Source organism: Columba livia, chromosome 1 (genome assembly GCF_036013475.1).
Source record: "Columba livia isolate bColLiv1 breed racing homer chromosome 1, bColLiv1.pat.W.v2, whole genome shotgun sequence".
In the NCBI taxonomy this organism is placed as follows: domain Eukaryota; kingdom Metazoa; phylum Chordata; class Aves; order Columbiformes; family Columbidae; genus Columba; species Columba livia.
In genome coordinates, this window is record NC_088602.1 from 23137560 (window position 1) to 23155878 (window position 18319).

The 18319-nt window shown below is 40.0% G+C and overlaps 1 protein-coding gene across 4 annotated transcripts in view; it reads right to left on the reverse strand.

The window, feature by feature from the left end:
- The window catches only part of LNX2 (ligand of numb-protein X 2), a 61152-nt gene that overhangs the window by 16088 nt on the left and 26745 nt on the right, over nucleotides 1-18319 (reverse strand). For all 4 annotated transcript variants that reach the window (XM_065050747.1, XM_065050773.1, XM_065050758.1 and 1 more), the window contains exons 2-4: nucleotides 11689-12204; nucleotides 3269-3507; nucleotides 1986-2185 (exon numbers count right to left, since the gene is read on the reverse strand). In XM_065050747.1, the coding sequence (XP_064906819.1) occupies nucleotides 1986-2185; nucleotides 3269-3507; nucleotides 11689-12089 (840 nt within the window). In that variant the 5' untranslated portion in view covers nucleotides 12090-12204. The remainder of the gene's footprint in view (nucleotides 1-1985; nucleotides 2186-3268; nucleotides 3508-11688; nucleotides 12205-18319) is intronic.

Consider the following 18319-nt stretch of genomic DNA (forward strand, 5'->3'; position numbering starts at 1 on the left):
GGAAAGAAGGCAGAGCTAGAAGAAATAACATTTAGAGCTGCCACCAGCAAAACCCACTAGGGCTCATCCGTCAGAGCCCTTAAATTAAATCTAGTTTTATTTTTAGCTGTCGCTAGCTAAAGTAAATACATAAAATATGGAGGCATTCAAAGGGAGCGGAAGAATATATGCAATAAAATGTAATTCTTCTTTCTACAAGGCAGCTCACAATTTCAGAACAGAACAGCCTTAGCATTTCTTGGGGAAAGAGATTCTCATTAGCACACATTTTACATGAATTACAGTCAGAGTCCAGCACAAAAAAGGGGCCATTTGTAGAGCGTTTAATGTTAGGCACCCACCTGTACCTCACAGACAACATATGCTTTTACTAACTTGTAGCTGTTACTGAATGCTGTTCCCTCAGATTTTAAAAGTGTAATATTCTTGTTTGACTGGGCAAGAAAATGCTGAGTTTCACCTCACAGTCCTTTCTGGCTTTCTTTTAGTCCTTTACTGCTCATAAAAGCCTTTGAAAACATTTTCAGAAACATCTGACTGAAGTGTGCACACTGGACTGCATCCAACTCTGCACTTCATCACAGCTTGTGGAGACCAAGCCTGGTCATTTTAATACAACAGGTCAGCACCTGCACAGGTAAATTCAAAGCAATAGAGATCTTCCAAAAAGTTTGGCTTTTAGCTCCTGTACCTCTCCCTCAGCACCACAGGGTGACTCTGATGGACATCCCCCCAGCATGTGCCAGCATGTTGATAGGGGAGACTCACTGCAGCTTATAAATCCTATTTATAGTCAATTTATTGCCACTTACAGCTTTGCAAACTATAATTGACACCTGCCCAAACAGCAAGAATTTCCAAAGCTCTGCTGGGGCTCAAGCTCCCTATTCTGGCAACCAAGGAGAGCCCTTGAGTATTGAAACAAATTAGGCAGCATTCAATCAGTGTCTGCCTCTGCTTGTTAAAAAGGCAACATTTTGGAAACCTCTTGGGTCACTTTCTTGGCCAGCCACTATGCTAGCACTCCAAGAGAGGAAAAAGACACATTTCTCAAAAGGGACTTTATTTTCTGAAGTGCAAACTGATTTAATTCCAAGGGTAACTACAGTATTTAAATCTACTTCTATCAGCTTGATTTCAAAAAAGTGAAATGAAAAGGGCTGATACTACTGAAAGGCAGATCTCAGGCTCACAGATCAAAAGCCAACATTGCTACTGAAGTAATTTTGAAATTATGGTAATATATTTGTTTCAGGTGGAATGATTAAAAATAGAAGAAAAAGATGGAGGACCATCTTGTTTACATCCATTCTTAAGAGTCCCTTCCCCTAATATAAAATTAAAACTCAAAAATTAAAATAATTTGATCTTTTTACACTGTCTGTGGGTAACTACTTAAAAAAAATGCACACTATCATAACCAACTTTAATTTTGTCTATTTTTTTGAAAAATGCTTAGAGCACCTTGTCCGTGAAAAATATCGACTCCTACACATACTGAAATATGCAGGTCGGCTGCCTGGGCTATGGAAGATGACAGTGAAGCCAGATTAAAATAGCTGTTTAGATGAAGTCAACCTTACAATCCACAAATTGCTTTTCACATAGGACAAATTATGCTAACTTGTTATCCAGAAGCAATCTTGGGCTCCTTCAGAAAGCATGCATAAAGTTGAAATGAAGAACAAGTCTCAGGACATTTAAAAACAGAAAAATAAACCCATGTTTTAAAAACTCGTAAGAGATGCTAAGAGGAAAAATAATTCTAGAAGGCTGATCCCACCAACAATATAAAGCATGATAGCCATAAATGCTAGAGCAACAGGCTCTGCTCTGAATATTAATTTGCCTTCCAACTGATAATTGCAAAGCTAACATTTACACAATATAGTCCAACAAGGAAAATCTCCCATCTCATTTAACAAGCAGTTCTGCAAGGAGCGAATGGAAAGCAAGCAGACAGAATACGTAATTAGGTTCCATACTTGAAGTATTTGGTCTCCAGCAAGAAGTCTTCCATCTCTGGCAATGATTCCATCTCGATAGACCTCTTGAATGACAATGTTGATCAAAGGTGTTTCATTGCCACCCACTATGCTAATTCCTAATTCGATATAAGGATTAGACCGATGAATTTCAATAGTAGTGATCTCTCCTTCAGGCAGGGTAGGTGGCTGTTGATTTGCTGCCGATTATTTTTTAAAAAGAAAGATGGTTAACATCCTTTATACCTCATTCAGTAAAGCAAATCACCAAATTACAATGTAAACAGGCCACATGACAACGGCTTAAAAACAAACTAAACAAGTGCAATTGGGTTAGTTCCACTACTTGTTGGAACACCCAGCTTGTTAGAAACAGCTTTCTAACGACTTAGTAGCATCCACGCTTCATGAAATGGGGTCATTTGGATCAGAAAATGACACTCTGAATCCTTTGGATCTTGTCCTTTATAGTAAATTCCATACACTTCATTTCCAACTTGGTCACTGGTATATTCACGTTTGATGACAACAACAACAATTTGTTTGGGGCTTATCCCACGCAGCATGACATGGTCATGCCTCTTCGTCAGCCGGTCTCACAACTGCACTAGGAGCTGCCACTGAGTTACCGGCTCAAGAGAAGGAGCCCATTTCTGAAGCAAACATGGAGGCAATTGAAGAGGAAAAAGGGGGATGCTAAAGGATGGCAAATACAGAGGAGAAGGAAGGGGACAGGACCACCTTCCTCTGCAGTAAGGCTCAGTGCTTCCTCTCTAAAATCCCAGATGCTAGAGACGTTACTGCTTGTTCGGTGCAGATGGATGCAGGAGCTACTCAGCTGCCTTTTCACTTGAGCAGGACAGCTCTCCGTGTGTGGGAAGGCTGCTGATCCGGGCAGGAGGGGAAGGGGAAACAGGGGAAAAGAAATCTCATCTTAGAAAACAACTTTTGTAATTTGACAGAAAATATGCTCCTTCCGAATCACTGCAAGAACAGTACTACTACTAGATTTACGTGAACTTCTGCACCATGATGATACATGATGATACAGCACCACGATATCCAGCACATACTGCAAGATACTTCTTTCCTTCCTAACAGTGACCATATCCCAGTTGTATACTTGCAACAAAACTGAAACCCACTAATATTTCTCCAGGAGTCGCATGAGAAAAGAGCAGAAAATGAAGATGCAGGTTCACGGTCAGCAACAGACAAGCTCTGACACCACAAATATTTTCACATCTGACAAAAGAGACTTGAGAAGACAAGCGATGACATACTATCTGCTACTGTGTTCTCCTCAAAAGGCGGGTTATCGATGCCGGGCTCGTCTGTCCAGGCTGGAAGGGCGGGCGAGGTGAAGCTCTGCTCGGCTGGCACGATTCCCTGATCTGCGTCCGGAGACAAACTGCCGGGCTGCTCCGTCCCACCAGGTCCACTCTCGCCCTCCACTTCTGCTTGCAGTTTACTCGTTTTCCTTCTCTCCAGAGCGACCCGTCGATGAGAAGCCCCAGGACACCTGTTAAGACAAGGTTTATACTGCACTTCAAGCCTGCAGTAATGATTGTAGCACAAAATGCCTAGGTACTCCATCAAATGAAATCAGTCTTCTTCAAAGCCACAGCTTTAAACTAATCATAAAAAATATTAAACACATTGGATTTTAAGGCCAAAATGGTTGAGTGGACAGAATCCCAAAACAATACTGCCTTCTTCACAAAATTTTTACTACATAGTTTTCCGTCCACGAACAACATGTGCAGTAACACCTTGTGAATGTGGACTGTTATGTGCACTCCAGTTTCTGGAAGATAACTTTGCTGAGAAGATTAAACAAGTCTTGCATAAAACTCCAGAGAAGAGGCACCCCATTCAAAGACATCTGGAGCCCCCCGAAGCAATCTCCTTTCACCTTAGTAAGCCAAGAGAAAAGCAAGCATCGTATTTTCCTGGGGTCATTTGGGGGAGGAAAGAAAGAGATGAACCTTTTACCTATATTGCAACCTAAGTGTTAAAGTACTGGAAAAAAAATGCTTGTCTAAAGTTTGTATGAAAAGTTTAGCAAAAGTAACAGATCTGCTCATCATCTCCTCTTGAATCAATAGATGGTGATTCATCCTCCTCCTGTCTCCCCTTTTTAATTCCTGACTTCACATAGGAGGTGTAGTTTTTTCCTTTCCCTCATGTAATGACACTCCATCGGCATTTTGCGCTTTTCAGTGTAAATAAATTTTTGAGAGTTCCCATTATTCCTAGTGCAATGTGGTTTTTTTGCTTATGTTTAAAATCCTACAACAGCTCATTGCAAAGAAGGGTTGCGATGTTGCAAACTCATGGTAAGTCTTCATTTATCAAATGGTCTTACATCTACATGTAGATAATTGGATGTGGACATCAATCTTACATCTGCCCATGTGACAGTTTTGCCAGCATGTGACATTCTACTTCTTTCAGTATCTGATATCTTTAAAGTTTCTGCTTCTGGAGCTGCTGACCACCTAAAGATGCTCATACTGTAGCAGCGCCAGAAAAAAGAAGCTGTGTTCTTGAAAAGACTCCTTGTTTGAGAACTTAACGAGTTGTTAAAACAAAAGAAAAAAATGCTTTCTTTTTGCAACGGAAGAATAAATGTGTTAACAGAGCAAAAGTCGAATCATGTCCTAACTTGTTAAACCAGAATGTTTTAAGAATCACAATTCTGTTCTGGCATTCTTTGAAGGGGATTTGATAATTAGATGATTAGATGGTTTCAGAATGAGGGATTTTGAAGAAATATTAACAAAGCAATTCAGCTCTGAAGTATGTTGATAAAAATACCTGTACAGCTTTTGTGACCCTCAGCAGTGTTATACATACATGAAGTCATATATATCTCTCTATATAATGATATATAGGTCTAGAAGAATGGCATTTGGTAACCCAAATGTGCTGTGAAATACACTTAAATACATAACTTGAAGATGGTTCATGTTACGAAATTACACATTTAAGTAACCATTTCTTGGGGCATTCCCCAAGGAGACTACTGGTCATGCTGTTCTACAAAGTTAAGAAAGCACAACCACGAAAGAGGAAAATTATTTGAAAGGTTTTGCTTTGTGAAAATGATTCTCTGATTTTAATGAAGGAACATAACCCTACTGCTTAGTTTTGGTCAGGTAATATTTACTACATAAAAATCATTGGCATGGTGTGACCGATCAGCTAAGAAACCTGGCTGGTCTCAGTTTATTCTGGTGGCCAGAGACCCACAGGTACAGGTGAAACTTGGCAGGAAGTTTTTATTGTTCACCGTTTCACAATGTCAACCTCAAAAAAAGAATCCCAAAAGGCCAAGAAAAGGAAAGATGCAATCCCTTTCCTCAAAATTTCTAAAATACTTTAACTTGATAGGTTAGCCCCACAATCCCCCAAATCTTAGCACTGACAACAGGAAAACAAAGGATTAATCTCCAGCATCACTCACTTCTGCAGCAATACAGCAAGGAGTGAATGTTCCTGCAGAGGAAACCTCTCGTCTGCTGGAAGCTCTGACAGATGTGCTGACCCACAACGACCTGCCAGAGTTGAGGACAAAGCCTCCCCAAGTTGCATGTCCTTGCTGTCCCTCCACTGCTCTGCTAGAAGGTGCGATTTTCAGCAGAAAGGTGAATGAATCACTCAAAATTGACACTGTCAGAGGACCACGCTTCAATCCCGCTGAGTCTGAGCTGCAGAGTCCAGCCTCACTGGACTACTTGTGAACCAGATGGTTCTTTTGCTATCTTCTACCAGAACACTGTGCTCTCGACTCTCATGCAGCCAATTCACATGAGCCATGGATCCCCAAGGAGCTGGTGTAGATGGTAAAGCACATCTTGGAAATGTATTGTTTTTCAAACTATATAAAACCAGGACAGAACAAAAAAATCACTCTCAGAACTCTCCTATTTCTGTCAAAGCCTTCCAAACCACAGACAGGTCTTCCCCCACAGAGCACATTCCCCCACCATTACCAGGCAGCTGATGAAAGTCATCATGTGAAATATAAATAGATTTGAAGTTTATTTTTGCCAGTGATATTTAATTATCATTTCAAAGGCTAATATCAGGAAATCTAAACAACCTCTTGAGCACACCTATTCCAACTCTACAAGGCAAAAAAGGAAAAAACACCACCACCACCAAACCAAAACCAAACCAAAACCCAACCAACCAAAACAAAAACCCCACAAAACACAAAAAAAACCCAAAACCAAACAAAAAACCCCACAATAAATAAATAAATGAATAGATACAAAACAAAAAACCCCAACCAAATCAAACCAATATATATTCTTCCTCAAATTCACCACTAATTGTAACAGACTATGACTTTCAGCCCAGTATAGTGGAACTCCATTGCCAGGAAAGTAGTTGTCTGGTGGAGACCTTAGTTCATGGGTTGTCAGTTCCTCAGTCTTTAAACACGATCTGCCACCTACCAAGCAGTAAAACTCAGTATTGGTATTCAAGTACACCTGTAAGGAAATTTTCCATTTACACTTGCAACATAACAAGATTTTTATTGCCAGTAGGAATGTATTATTCACAAACAGCAAAACCATACGACAACTGTAACAGTTAACAAGCACCAATAAATATCTAAAGGTACACACTTTCACTAATACTATTTTTGCCCAATGTCTGGAATAAAGAGCATTTTGGACTAAATCTTGTAACAAGTTATGTACACAGATGGGCATCTTGGGATCAAAACTAGCATTGAAGATTGTTTTTATGGGTACAGGAACCTATTCTCACACAACAAAATGCATAAATAAGGGCTGAAATGAGATTGAAATGTGTCTTACAGGAACAGCATTTCATATCTACCTGCAAAGCCAGATTATCTTGGCTAGGAGCGAGAAGAAAGGTGGGCAGGTTTTTTAGAATTTCCAGGAATTATTTCATTTCTTTCATGAATCAAAGTGTCCAATGGTAGAGATACTGAAACAACCAGCTAAAACAACTGAGCAATGTTATTTATCAGGAAACTCAAAGGGCAGTTGTTCTTGGGATGTAAAATGAGCCTGTGCTTATATTCATTGACTCCCTCCTCTCCTTCCTTCAGCACCAGCTTTTGCTTAATTCTGGATGGCGACAAAGTGTAGCTTTTACCTCCAACTCCTCTTGATTCACCTCAGACAGAAGAAAAGTTTACCTTTTTTTTTCTTTTCAGCCAAGGCTGCTGTGTTTCTTATTTAAAAGCTGACTTCTTGGAACCCTGGCAGCAATCCCTCTCTGCAGATAGAAAGAGCTTTCATACAAAATTAAGATGTAGTTTACGGTGTGTTCCATGGAATAACAGTAGGGGCTCAAAAAACAGATCTGCTCACTGACTACTGAAAATAAAGATTTCATTGTAATTTATGCCATCAGCTTCTGCCCAGTCTAGAGGTTTGATAAAAGCAAACGCACCAAATAGCCTCAAACCAGTTGCACTAAATCGTTTTCCAAGTAGGAGCTCAATCTAAGCAAAGACTGCAGAGAAGCAACCCAAATGCCTTTGCTATTGCTCATAAAACTTTGCCAGCAAAGTGACCTTAAACAGTAATTCTGGCAAGATTAACAGCTGCAATTCAGAATAAAACATGGTGCTGCTTTGGGAAGTTAAGTGTTTGAAACTTGTTTTTCCTTTTGGAAAAAAAAAAATAAAAAATAAAAAAGAAAACGGGGCACTAGGACTTATCTTGATTTGGGAATCTGAGAATACTCAGGAAAAAGAAAAAAAAACCATGAAAGAATGGTTTTGTTGCACATTTCTGTCTCATACCAAATGATCCGAGGATCCAACCAAGAGGCTTTGGAGCAAAGACCCACCACAGAAAGATCCTTCACCTTTCCAGCAAGGGAAAGAGTCCACAGGACATGGAGAAACTCTGAATCTGCTGCCTATCCACTGCTCAGCTGTAAGAAAAGACCTGCCAAGAGAAGGGTAAATTCTACAGATCCTCTTCATTTCTCCTGGTGCTACAAGAAGCAGGGCAGGACAGTGCTTGCAGCCAACATGGGGCCATTGGGGAAGAACAGGACCCAGCAGCACTATTGTAAACACCAAAATAAGCAGGATTGCCAAGTGTTTGAATGATAAAAATCTGTATTTATACAACTAATTTTCCTGTGGATCTTGTTAGTATACATCCATATATTAAGCATGCTGATGGACACACAGTGAATAGCTCAATAATTTCTTCAATTCCAGAAAACACAATCCTATAAAAAGTTCAAACTTAACTTGACATAAAATTGCCTTGAATGTCAGCCTCAGCACCAGAACACTTGGAAAAATCCTAAATGATAACTTAAGCCCCCATGGGAGAATATAGGAAGCAAAACCTGAAGTTCAATGCAAAAGCAATACGTAAACTCAACAGTTAACCCTCTCACTAAAAAGTTGTACAAATTTCAGAGTATGTTTTTGTACAATATAGATTATTCAGGCCTGAATAATCTGTAAGAACTAAATTAACTAAAATCATACACAAAAAATTTCAATATTTTTTTGTCGGCTTTTTTTCTGATAAATTTACCTTTGATGTTTAAAAGTGAAATTGGCACCTATTAAAATTTTTCTATACCAAGTGACTAGGAAAAACAGTGTACATATATTTTTTTTCTTTACATCAGATTATATGCATTGTGTTTAACTTTGAAACCCACGGTTCCCAAGTGAATGTGATGAAGCTGAAAGACTGATAAATCAAGAATATTTTCTTTCTGCGAAGAGGTATCATGGAGTGCAATTAGTCACCATGAAGTAATCAAGTTTGTGTCTTGTGCCTCTCGTCTCTTTGCTGGAGCAGCTTGAAGCAACCTCACACTCCGAGGTGCCTGCTGGGTACGATGACATTTTCTTCAAGCTTTTATGCTCAAATGGCGCTGATTACAACACTGGAAAACCTGAGTGTGAATGTTTTTAGACAATGAAAACTAACCAACCATATTGCACTTCTTAAAAATACAAACTAGCTCATAGAAGGGCTTGTTGAAACTGGTTTATATTAATCTATGCTGAAAACTATACTGAATTTTATATTTCTTTCCTACATTTAATCATCAGGAGTAGAATTTTACTGGATTCACTAATCCATTTAAAATCAAATTCAAGCTATGGAGTTGCAGACATTGTTTATGTCAGCAGTGATAATTTACAGATGTTCAAATGTTTGCAAATAAACTTAATTGAAAACTGTAAATCACCATATTCTCAAAGTGTGTATCAGCATCCCAAGACAACAGGCGGAATTGAAGATGAGCAGCTTTCTGCAACTGAAGGTTTTTTTTGCAGCCACCAGACAGGGAAAGCTAGTGACTCAGTTCACTTGGATTTCATAATAACCTTGTGCATTAAGTAAATGAATATTTCATGTATACCTAAAGTGAGCACACATAGTGTTCCATGTACAAATAAATTACATGGCCTTGTAGTGAACAGCCCTAATATCACTCTAACAGATGTCAACGAAGGAAAATGGACTGGAAAGGTGAGGGATATGACAGTGGGAAACCAGAGGATGAACCAAATACGAAGCAGGAATCTTGCTAACATGTTGCTTTTTATTAAAATCAAATCTGTTCAATATGAAGGTTATAAATTGAACGAACAGTTAGGCGGCCTCATCACCCCTGAGTCATCATATACGTTAGAAATGACTTGCCTGGATGAAACAAGCAAGAACCTAAGCTAACGTGGAAACTGTGCAGAAATTTAAAAAGGAAAAAAAAAAAAAGAAAAAAAAAGAAAAAAAAAGAAAAAAAAAAGAAAAAAATGAAAAAAAAAGAAAAAAGAAAATAGTATCAAAATGAATGAAAGCAATGCAGGTGAGAACAAAGCCCATGATTAAGTTATGGAAATGAAAAGATCTCATGTCAGCTGGTGACTGAGGAGACCAGAGGAGTTAGTACTCCTACCATCCATTTTCACCAGACAATATGCTTGTTTTTACAAATGCTGCTGACAAAAATACTCGAATATTGAATTGTATTTTCCTAGTGCCTTTTGTCTATGTACAGTTGCTATGTGCAATGCTTATTCTTCTGGGTTTAATGTTTTTTGCAAGGACAGTTACATACTTTTCTGAAACCTTTCTCTGTGAAATGAACACAGGTCTTCAAATAGCACTGAGTTGTGCACAGGGAATATTTTCTGGAGGCAGATGCAATTCACCTGAACTGGATCCTTTTGATGTCAGATGCATCACCTTTGAATACATAATTTCCTTCTTTATGTAATCCTTAACTATACTCTTCTTATCATTTCATAAATCCCTAAACAGTTTTAAGTTAGTTGGTATAGATATGCATTATTTTTTTTTAGCCCTGACTCATTAATTCCACCATATTTTAGCTTTAACATAAATGGTATGTCCAAGTTCTTGTTCATGACTCATGTAATGAAATAACTAATAACTAACAGAATTCTGTTTATTTACTGAAAATATACTCCACTCTATAGAGGAAACAAAAGAAGTCAAATGTACCCCTCAAAACAAGATTAACATTTTTCCATCAGAAAAAAGGATTTTCCTTACAGAGAAGAATAAAACACCTTCATGTAGCAGGGCAGCACACACATCGTATGGAGGCAATTCCTCTGCTGAAAGAACAGAAGTGCACTAGTCTGCACAATATGAAGTGTTATTCTATCAGAATTTGACAATCAGAGAATACCAGGTTGGAAGGGACCTCAAGAATCATCTGGTCCAACCTTATAATAATCTTATTTCCCTCTTTCTATCATGGCCTCTTTTCAATATTTAAATATTTAGGGTAGGATGGCATAAAGCAGAAGAACTTCAAAAGTATTAACAGTTCAAAATAAGGTCCTAAACATTTAGGTGCAGGTAATTTCAGAATGTATCTCTCTCACAAAAAAATCACTCACAACAGCTGCACCAAAACATCCCACTGGTGTGAAGTCATGAGTTTCTACCAAATTAACAGGGTGTTGGAAGTGTTCTATAAGCAATCAAAACAAACAAACAAACAATCCTAGAAAGTACGGCATGCTCACATGACATACTATCAACCTGTTCAGTAAACAGATTTTTTTTTAACATGGAGAAAAATAGGTTTTGAAGGAGTCTCCAGAGATAGCCTGTTCATCTGCCTAACTCAAAGAATCAATTCTGCCACAGCTGTTCCTGACAAAGTCTGGTTTAATATGTTCGGAAACACTTCGTAAAGTGGGGAATACACAACCACCCCACCCCACCCCCAAGCAACCTACGCTAGTGCTGGATCATTCTAAAGCTTTTTTTCCTAAAAATTGAACTAAATCTCCTTTGTTCCTATTGCATTGTTTCCTTCCTCTTTGCAGATGTGGTTTGCACATCTCTTTTCCCTTCCTTCAGCCTTTTGTCCCCGTATGATAAACAAGACCGTTTTCTTTAACTTTTACTGCTAAATCATGTTGTCAAGACCTCTGTAATGAATGATGTTGTTCTCCCCATGACCCTCCTGAAATGCGCCTCACTATTCTTGAAGTGCAATGTCCAAAAGATGATGCAGTGCTCCAGCTATGCCCTGTTACAGACTGATCATTTCCTATGGTGTTCTATTACAAATTTAAACCCCACCTCCAACACTCTTACCCTTCCTGCCCTCAATTCCTAATGCTACACAAACTGACCTACGAAACGTGCAAGGAATACGCAATGAAAGCACCTGTCCCGCTCACCTGTTTTTGAGATGTGCCGCCAGGTCACATCGCTGCATGACTTCCTGACACACCGAAGAGAAGGGACACAAAACAAACAGCTTGTCTAACAGTTTGTGAACAAGAATGCTGGATTTTTTGCAGAGTTTAAAATGGAGTCTTTTTCGATCCAACGGGCAGAAATCCTTCTCCTGCAGAAAGTTCCTTAGGCACTTGTAGCAGAAAGTGTGTCCGCAGGGAGTGTCCAATGGCTGCAACAAGGGCTGAAGGCAAATATGGCAGACCAAGTCATCATCCACTTCGTTCTGGTAGTTGTAGAGGTGGTTCTCCCTTGTCCAGTGCTGCTGGCCGCACTCGAAGCACAGCGGGTTCAAGGAGGCGTTCTGCTCCACCGAAGCCATGTCATCACCTGTGGTGCCCATTGTATAGCTAAGAAGGCTGACGGATCCTCCTCATACGACAGGGCTGCTCACTTAAAGCTCAGAGGGGAGCAACGCCTTCCAGGGTGACTTATGCTCTTCAGTCAAGTGTCATTTTCTGCAACAAATAAAGGTATAATAACCATTCATTTTGCATGAATTATGAAAGTTCTTGTCAGATCTTTTGACTTCTTCTGGGTTTACCAAAACACAACAGCTAGAGTAAGAGAATATTCCCGTTTTCTGTAAATTCGTCACAGAAGACAGCAACAAAAAAATGTGTAAGTATGATTCCTTTTACAACATAAACATTTTACAGCTTCATAACAGCTGCTGCACTGCACAGCTTTCACCTGCAAGATGACCAGTTTGTGACAGCAAGGACACCGCATTACGCATTGTCACACCAGAAGCGTGCAATTACTGTCTAGCACAAAAATACCCTATTGTGGGATAATGGTTATTTGACCAAGTAATTAAATGTGTTCTTTTATATGAGATTATGATTTTAATCTGGTCCTATTATCTTTTTTCAAATTTTGACTATTAATGTAGAATATTACACATTAAAGGTCTAAATGCATTGCATTAAAAACAACAGCAACAAGCCCCTTACCCTGTTCTTTCTATCAGTAATATTGCATGCTTGTCACCACTTACCTTCACATTTTCTCTGTGGGCTGCTACACAGTGAGAAGGACTGATTCTATCCAATACACCACATTTGATTTAGTACAGAGGCCACTAATAAAAATACGGAATAAACTAATCATATGAAACTACTGGTTCCAAACAACTAATTTGTTTTGCTTTTTATCTAACAAAATTACAGCATATTCAATGTGACAATAATCATGTCAGTCAAAAGAACGTAAGTCAGTCACTGCGGGATTTCTTTTCCAAACTATATAAGTTATTCAACTTTGCCTCTCTTAAAATAGCTGCCTGGTCAGGAAACTGAGCAGCCATCAGTCTGCAATTTCAAACACTGAATCCTTACCCCTCCCAATGCTATTTACCCTTCTCTCCCTTACAAAAATCACGTTGCTTGACACGCATAACAGGATAACTTTGAAAACAAAATAAATCTTCTCACATACTTTAGAGGCCTCCTCATTCATTAGTTTTCGTAAATGTTTTCATTGGTGGGGGAAAAAAAAATATCAAATTTGAGAAATGTTTAGTTTGTGGCCAAGTTCTTTATTGCTATTCAGCAAGCAACTCTCATGACAGATGCTTACTGTGTTCTAGTACAGTAGTAGCAAGCAAACAGGGAAATGAAAACTGCTAGTCTAGGTACCAGCCCACCACCTTTATTTTTAGCTGCTGAAATGAAGTCATAAATATATTCAGAAATTCTTGTGGAACGCATGCATTTCACCATGTCTTACTTTTTAAGAGAATCCCTGTTTTGGTTTTTGCCCTTTAACCTCACACAGCCAAGCATAAGACTTAGAGCACATTTTACAAGGATTATTATATCCTTTGACGCAAAAAGGATTAAATAGTAATTTGTAATCCAGGCTTCTATTCTGCCGTGGAAATTGATGCTCATCATTGCCCTGCCTCGTACTAGATAATGTGCACCTTCTGGAAAGGATTTCACCAGGGAAGAGCATAGTTGTTCTTTGTTACTGGAGACTGCGAATGCAAAATGAGACCCCAAAAGAGATTACTCAAAAAACAGTCTTAAATGTATTATATAAGAGTTCGAAGATTGGAGGGCAGCTCAGGAGAGCCGCGCGCGGGGCCCTCGTGCTCGAACTGCAGTGCTCGCGCTCTGCCTTCATGGATTAACGCAGAAGGGATGAGACCCGCCTAATGGCTGCCCTTTATGTAACGCAAAATAAACCAGATAAATGTTCTAGAAAGATACCGTATTGATTTGAGGCTTTACCAAATTATTTTGCCATTTAGAGCACCAGGAGAGGAATACGTAGTGCATGTCATATTGTACGTGGGGGTACTGGCAGCCCCAACAGGCAGGGCAGAGAAAAGGGACATGCAGAACTGGCAGAGAAAGCCATTTTAACAGTGTGTTACCCAAACGCCAGATGTACTTCTGCTATTGACAATGAGCAGGACTCTTCCTCCTCCTCCCAGTCACCCAGGTCCCAAGAAAGGAGCAAGTCCTACATCAGCCAGGCTACAGGCTGCAGTTACGGAGGTCTGCCACAGACCCCTGACGCTGAGCATCCCGAATTCACGTACCTGAAAGCTTCCAGCATTTCTGTCCTTTGAAGTCTATGTGACTCACATGCCAGTCTGCTGCAGAGCACCAGGCAGTGTCATACAGCAGATATACCGTGAGATACTTTGACCACATACTTGCTATGGTGAAAGATACCTGCACCTCTCTTTAAGAAGGCTGCAATTAAAACCTTTCATTTTTTACTTTTTTTTTAAATAGCTCACTATCAATTTTGAACAAAAAGTAAAATGAGAAGTTACTGAGTGATCAGGCTTTCACTGTCGTGTTTTAAATTACCATGAGAAGCCTTCTTTCTCAGGAAAGGCATATCCAGAGACAAGCTCTATTTACTGAAAGCACAGTGAAACACAGGCAGTCACTCTCGATTGCCCACGCCTGAAGCAGGTGAGCACACAGACCAGTTCCTACCACCGCCTCATCCCAGTCTCTTAACGCTGCTGGTACAGTGAGAAGTGCCCTGGGCTGTGCGGAGGTGCCACTTCAGGCCAGGGACAGGCTGCTCCTGCAGCTGCTGACATCGCCTCTGGCCGCTTCTCAGTGCTGCCAGTGCCCTCTGAGCTTAAACCACGAATAAATACTATATAAACTAACCCCACCACTTTTCCTGTGGCTGACGTGACCACTCTCCCATCACCTCCCTGCTGGCAGAGCTGCAGGAGAAACAGATAGTGGATTACAACATGAAGATCCAAAAAAAAAAAAAAAAAAACCAAAAACAAACAAACAAACAAAAACCCAACAAAAACCCCACCAAAAAAAACCAAACCAAACCACTACCATGGTCCCCTGACCCCCCTAAAAAATAAACCAAACCAAACAAATAAAAATCCCATTGAGATTTCTTCTCTTTCACACTGCTGCCTTCACTGTTCCAGGACTGAGGAATCATTCACCAGGACTTGTATTGATTATATACCACAGCCGCCTAATTATCAATTCCAAGACTATTCCCAGTGCAAAATATCAACTGACTTACAAAACTCACAAACACAATATTTGTGGTCCAAGAAATTATTGGGATAGCAGGCAGGGTCTAAATTTCACCGATGTAAAGCACTATCTCCCCGAAATCCACAATACTGGAGCACTGCCTATTGTAATACCCTACTTTAACCCTCTCTATGCATCCCTTCTATTACGTGCTGTATCTTTTATCACCAAAGATCACCACCTCCACAGTATGGTATCAGCTCAGTAAAGCTGCAAACAGGAAAAATAGTCAGAATTATAAAAAACAATAAGAGGGTACAAGAGCCAGCCAGGCCTATAATTCGCCAAGAAATAATTCTCCTGGAACTTCCCTACAACAACCGAACAGTGCAGGTGGTGCCCTGCTTTTAGTTTTAAATCACAGTCCACTTGGGAACTGGGCAAGACTGGACATCCAATTGTGTGATTTATTTTTAAGTGGACTGTGCATGAGAGTGATTTTAGACTGAAAGCCTTATCCTCAGGCCTCCTCTGGTTCTGACTTATTGATTCCACTAACGTTATTTGGAGAAGCTTGACATGTTTTTACAAAAGCAGAAGACGTCAGGCTTTATACCTGCATTAGATTTCACGATGTTTACTCCTTCTGTCTGAAGGGGCACTAAAACAAACACACAAAACAACAGAAAACAAACAAAAACCAACACAAAACACAACCAAATCAGAATTGTAGCAATAACTTAGCTCTTTTACTATGTTTGCCTTTTTATATAAGTCACAAATAAATAACACTAGTTTTAGTTCGAAATTAATGGAAATATGTATTTGCAATGAATGTTTTCAGAGATCTAAGCAATCTGTTTGTAAATTATATTATTAAAATCTTGCAGGTGTAGAGACCATTAACTGACAGTTCAAAATTTTACAAAAAAAATCTGACTATACCCCAAAAGCAAATAACTACAGAAAATACCCATCTTACCAACTAATCCCGCTAAAAATTATCTTTAATATACCACAATTTCCTATTTTGTTTACTACCCAATGCAATTTTCCCAAGCAGAAGCAAAGATCAAAAGAACACCCTCTGACGAATGACACCACTGTTTCTTTGCTGGACTCTGGTGTCCCTGTATCCCAAAACCTCTGGGATGCAGGTGTCAGTTCTGTGGCTGATAATGCTCCACGCTAGAATGGACATCATCTCACTGAGCTGTATCTAACCACTGAATTAATGCTTAATTTATACAGCGTGCTTTAAAGCAACTGCAGGTGATAAAACGTCCACCTGCATCTCCTGTCGATCCAATGCCACCAGGTGCTGGCTGCTGCTTCTCTTCCCACAAGTCTCAAAAACTTGCTGCCTGCTGCCAGCACAGGGTTGCCTCAGCATAGCCCCTTCTTATCCCTCTGCAGTGGGGAAGGGAAGGGTATAGAAGGGTATAACAGCTACGGTGAAGGTTTCATATGATCCTGAGCTCAGGCAGTCCTTTCCTGGTCATATTTGAATTTACAAGGCAACACAAATGCTCTCATATGAGGAAAGGTTGCCTTAATCTAAAACAGTCATAGGATTTCTGAAGTTGCTCTCCATGGCACCTGAGCACCCAAGATAGCTCAGAAGGATCTCGTGGTATCTAAATTCCCTTGCCTTGTTCAAACACGAGGGCTGTGAACAGGATCTCTTAGCAGACAGGAGTGGATCAACACAAGCCCCAGCAGAGGGAAACTAGAGAGTGATTACAACCTTTGCTTAAAAAACACACATCATAACTGCTTAAAAATTGGTTGTTAGTTCCCAGTCCAGCACCCTTCACAGAAATTACAACATCAGACTGATGATTCATAGCTGTTTTCAAAGCAGACCCTAGCTTGAGTGGAAGAATAAAAGATAGCAGAAACTGTAATAAAAAACATGATGAGAATAAATAGCTGGCACACAGCACTAGAGGGGAAAGTGTTATTCCACATCTTCCAATAAGCATGACCTATCTCATTAGATACAATCTCTGCTTTAATATTAAAGCCATACAGCAAACAAGTGAAGCAGAACTACCAACTTGTATTGACTTTACAATATCCATGTTAATTACACCGATATCTGAGGCTTGCACTGTCTTCAAATATCAAACCCCAATTTGACTCTAGTCCAAATTTATGAGATAGCAATCCTGTTAGGCTCTTCCTCATTGAAAATGCAAGCAACTGAAAATTTTGTCAAAAGATGGCATCTGGCAGCTCAAAGTCAGGGAAAAGCATACGAGAGATGGGCAGAGCACAGCAATTAGACTGGGATAGATTTCTGCTAATGCTGCAGCCACACTGTCACTGCATGACAATTATCCAATACACCTATATTTTTGTACCAATGAGAAACCCTTTTCCACGTTTAAGTCATTCAGTAGAACAAGTGGGATTTTTATAATCAAGCTAAAAAAAATTGTGCTTGAATAGTGACTTTGTTTCACTGAACTGCAACCAGGCAAGGCTGGGTTTGGAGTAAAACTCTCTCTTCACTGATTATTTCTTTGCCTCTGTGCTTGTCTTTTCGCTCCACTAAAGCAATGCCCACACAGGGAAGGTGTCAGCCCTGCACCAGATGTTGACATGGCATCATTGCTGCAAAAGCAGCGGGTTGCAGGCAATGCTTCTCTTTCCCCACTTCAGGGTTCAGCTTGTTACATGCAATATCCTAAAAAAGATGTGCACACACGCTCCCTTGCTGGGTATTTCTGGAGTATGGCATTTTTCCAGGCTGCGAAATGAAACCCTCCTTAAATCTGGAGAATAAGGAGTGTTTGGGGAAATTAACGGGGCTGTAAGTTGTGTTCGGTATTTGTGGAGTGCTGCGTTTCCATGGCAACTGGGGGCTACAAGCTTTAATTACCATCACGACGTTAAGGGCCCCGGCTGTACCCCGGTGTGTGTGAGAGAGGATGGAGGAGGGACGCCCATGCTGCCCGGCCACTGCCTGCAGAGACTCAGGGAGTCTGAGCAACCATCACATCAGCAAACCAAGAGACGTAAAGAAAGGGGGAAGCACAAGGCCATCCACTCTTAGAAGGAGGATGACGCCCATCTCCCAAAAACA